Source organism: Amborella trichopoda, chromosome 12, assembly GCF_054954075.1.
Source record: "Amborella trichopoda isolate Santa Cruz 75 chromosome 12, AtrichopodaSantaCruz75HAP2 v2.0, whole genome shotgun sequence".
NCBI classification, from domain to species: domain Eukaryota; kingdom Viridiplantae; phylum Streptophyta; class Magnoliopsida; order Amborellales; family Amborellaceae; genus Amborella; species Amborella trichopoda.
The window spans coordinates 35,419,092-35,422,218 of NC_142347.1; the positions used below are offsets into that span (position 1 = coordinate 35,419,092).

Consider the following 3,127-nt stretch of genomic DNA (forward strand, 5'->3'; position numbering starts at 1 on the left):
TTTTTTGAGGTCAATGGTTATTCTCATCAATGAATCATTGCCATTAGGGCACCTTTCCTTTGCATATATTTGTACATGGCCCCAGCAAAACCACCCATGGAAGTAAAAGGTCCAAACTTTCTTCTTATATACTATTTTACATTGTCTCTCTTTTTTAATGATGATTGTTTTGTTTCTCTCCCTAAACTGCAACTCTGTGGCAAATTATTGGGGATTACTTTTTGTACAAATCACCTGTTTATCCTGTTTGGAGGAAACCCCACTTCAAGGAAACAAAACAGATTTAGCCATCAAATCCATGAGCCACTTTTGCTGATTCCATCACACAAGGCTTTGGTTTCATGGCTCCCAACACTTGGGACTTAGGAACAGTGAAAAGAGCCTCAAACCCATTTCTATCTCATTCCAATGAAACCCCACCCAATTCTCCTTTTTATTAGTTAACATGGAACACCACCCAAAAGCAAAAAAAATGGTTGAGAGAGAGAGGGAGCAGTTTTGGAGAGAGAAACAAAGCACAAAAACCCTCATTACTTTCAACTTTCAAAGATCGAGGAAACATCCATGCAACCCAACAAAAGGATTACAATAGTAAATTACATAATTTAGGATAACCCAAATAAAATCTCTCTCAAATAGATCATTAAAAAAAAAGAGGAAAAGAAAAAAATAAAATGAATCTTGGGTAAGTAATTATGAGTGACAAGGACTTACAACAGTAAAGAAGTACTTGAACAACTATTCACATAACCATTCTAGCAATTTGCTCCTCCATCTCTCCCTAGCTTTTGGTCTTGGAACCAGCTTTTCACTGTAGATTTCTCTTCTCCTTTCTAGGTAGAATAAAGCGATAAATAAAGACCAGTTCTAAGGCTCCTTTAGAGAGACAGGAATGAGAGGTCATGACAGGAAGAAAATCAAATCCATCAAATGGAAAGGAACAATTATTAGAAACAATTCCCACAATGAAAAAATAATTGGGATAGTAGCAGGTATCAGTGATCAGGTTTAATTCAATCTCTTCCCATCTGAAAACTCATAATCATCACCATAATCGAGCAGCTTTCGCCTTTTAGAATTGGGAGAACTTGTGCTTAATTGAGCAGCTTCGATAACTCCTATGGGACTTGGAAGTAAGTTCGGAGAAATTGCAATCCTGGGTATCTTGCATTTATCAGTCTCTAGCTTCCTCATCAAATTGTAACAGGAGAGAACACAATCCTGATCGAAAAAAAACCAAGAAATAGGAAGTGATTACAGCTTCAATAAGAGAGAGCAATATGATTCTGGTTTCTTCACAAGAAAATGATGGGAAGAGGACTCACATGTTCAATAAATCCCATGGTGAACTCTGTCGATTCTTTCGTTAATTCTTGGCCGGAAGAAATAAGGATAGAGGCAGCAGCTATAGCTGATGGCCGATTATCCGAAAAATTCATAACTATAATCATAAATAACAAAAGGATTCAATTAGACTCAATATATACATCAGTCCTATAATTGCAAAAGTCCAATGTTAAGTCTTAACTGCAAGCATAGAGACAGAGAGAAAGGGGAGTTTCCTCTGTTCTTTTGAATGGTCTTTGTATTCTTCACATTCTGATGTGCTTAATGAGAGAGAGAGAAAGAGGGTGTTTCCTCTGTTCTTTTGATCAGTTTACTGTCTTTGTATTCTTCACTTTGTGTTGTGCTTAGTTTGAGAGAGAGAGAGAGAGAGAGAGAGAGAGAGAGAGAGAGAGAGAGAGAGATGCAAATCTGCTCTGCAGAGAGAGAGAGAGAGAGAGATGCAAATCTGCTCTGCAGAATGGTAGATCCTATGTTTAATTGATGATGTTTAACTGATGTGCTTAATGTGTGTGTGTGTGTGTGTGTGTGTGTGAGAGAGAGAGAGAGAGAGAGAGAGAGAGAGAGAGAGAGAGAGAGAGAGAGATTCCTCTGTTTCTTTTGATTGGTTTTTAGAATGTATACCTTCTGATGTGGTCAATATGAGGTCGATGGATCTCGACATCAGAGACTTAGGATTTTGAGAATGGCACAATCTCGTCATGAAAAACTTTAAGAAAGAGAAAGGGGTCACAACATTCAGTCTCCAAGCCAATGTATCCAATACCAATAGCTCCATCCTCTGAACCAGCTTGGGTTCAAACATAAACTTGGGGTTTTCAACCTGTAAATCCAGAAGCCGAGGGACAACAAGTTCCTCCATTTTTGCGGCAAGAGATAAGCACGCAACAGCTGATAGATGAATCGCCCAATCTTTTTCTCTCTAGAATAAAAAGCCCAATCAGTCATGGTGAATCAAAGATAAAAACTTTCAAAACAAAGAAAACAGTCATTGTATATTCTGTGAGAGTTTTACGCACAATCGCTGGGCATCTTGCAAGGACCCGATCCAGATAGTTTAGAGAGAGAAAGGCCGTGTGGTACCCAAAGTTGTAGAACATCCTAACCTGGTTCAAACTGCAAACGTATTAGAGAGAGAAAGAGAGGAAACATCTGAAAAACCCATGTCTAAGACAACTACAAAGACTTAAAAAAAAACCCACTTTTGCAATCCATCGAATAACATCTCTGCGAGCACATTCATCCCAACCCCCTCCTTCTATAGAACAAGCATCAGTGCCATGGAAACTACTTTCTCTCTCTACAAGTGACCATATATACTCATCCTCTGAATCTAAAGAAAAGGATGAGTTGATCTCAGAGACCCCACCCTTACTATCATCTAAGCTTGTGCAACCCTCAGCACACAGGAGACTGTAAATGGAGAGAGAGTCCTCCATTTTTGCAACTTGGGGGGGGGGGAGGGGAGGTGACTCAAAATAGCTCTGGTGGCTCTTGAGCCATGGATACCCAGAGGAGGGTAGGGAGTAGAGAGAGAAAGGGTGAAATCCAGTGTAGTTTGTTGGGGGTTTTAAGCCCTATGGATGGGGCAGCTTTCTAGTCGCCAAGTTTGGCGGGGACAGCAGAGCCCGCCAAATTGTGCAGGCACACAAGTCTTTACTTCTCTCTCTAACTTGAGTCTTATCATTTTCTAGACCAAAGTTCTTTCTCTCTCTAAAACTCTAATCTTCAAGAATTCTTGTTAATGCCGGGTTATAGGGGGCTTTAACAGGGGTTTGGGGTC

The 3,127-nt window shown here is 39.8% G+C and overlaps 1 protein-coding gene across 2 annotated transcripts; it reads right to left on the minus strand.

Moving 5' to 3' along the window:
- Window positions 1-513: 513 nt before the first annotated feature.
- Window positions 514-2,710, minus strand: LOC18439086 (cyclin-D2-1). 2 transcript variants are annotated; one of them, XM_006849261.4, is made up of 5 exons: window positions 2,547-2,710; window positions 2,364-2,450; window positions 1,969-2,266; window positions 1,326-1,441; window positions 514-1,221 (listed from the first exon to the last, which is right to left on the minus strand). In XM_006849261.4, the coding sequence occupies exons 2-5, from the start codon at window positions 2,442-2,444 to the stop codon at window positions 1,009-1,011; spliced, it is 708 nt and encodes a 235-aa protein (XP_006849324.2). In that variant the 5' UTR covers window positions 2,445-2,450; window positions 2,547-2,710; the 3' UTR covers window positions 514-1,008. The 2 variants fall into 2 exon arrangements, with proteins under 2 accessions (XP_006849324.2, XP_020525933.1); XM_020670274.2 differs by having other exon boundaries at window positions 2,364-2,460.
- Between the last annotated feature and the right edge of the window lie 417 nt (window positions 2,711-3,127).

What these genes read in the sequence shown, in the direction of transcription:
- LOC18439086 (XM_020670274.2), bottom strand. Translation starts at nt 2,587, where the DNA reads ATGAATGTGCTCGCAGAGATGTTATTCGATGGATTGCAAAA. An exon ending in CATATTGACCACATCAGAAG is followed by an intron (nt 1,442 to 1,968) that starts GTATACATTCTA and finishes TTATGATTATAG; the next exon opens with TTATGAATTTTTCGGATAAT. An exon ending in CCATGGGATTTATTGAACAT is followed by an intron (nt 1,222 to 1,325) that starts GTGAGTCCTCTT and finishes TTTTTCGATCAG; the next exon opens with GATTGTGTTCTCTCCTGTTA.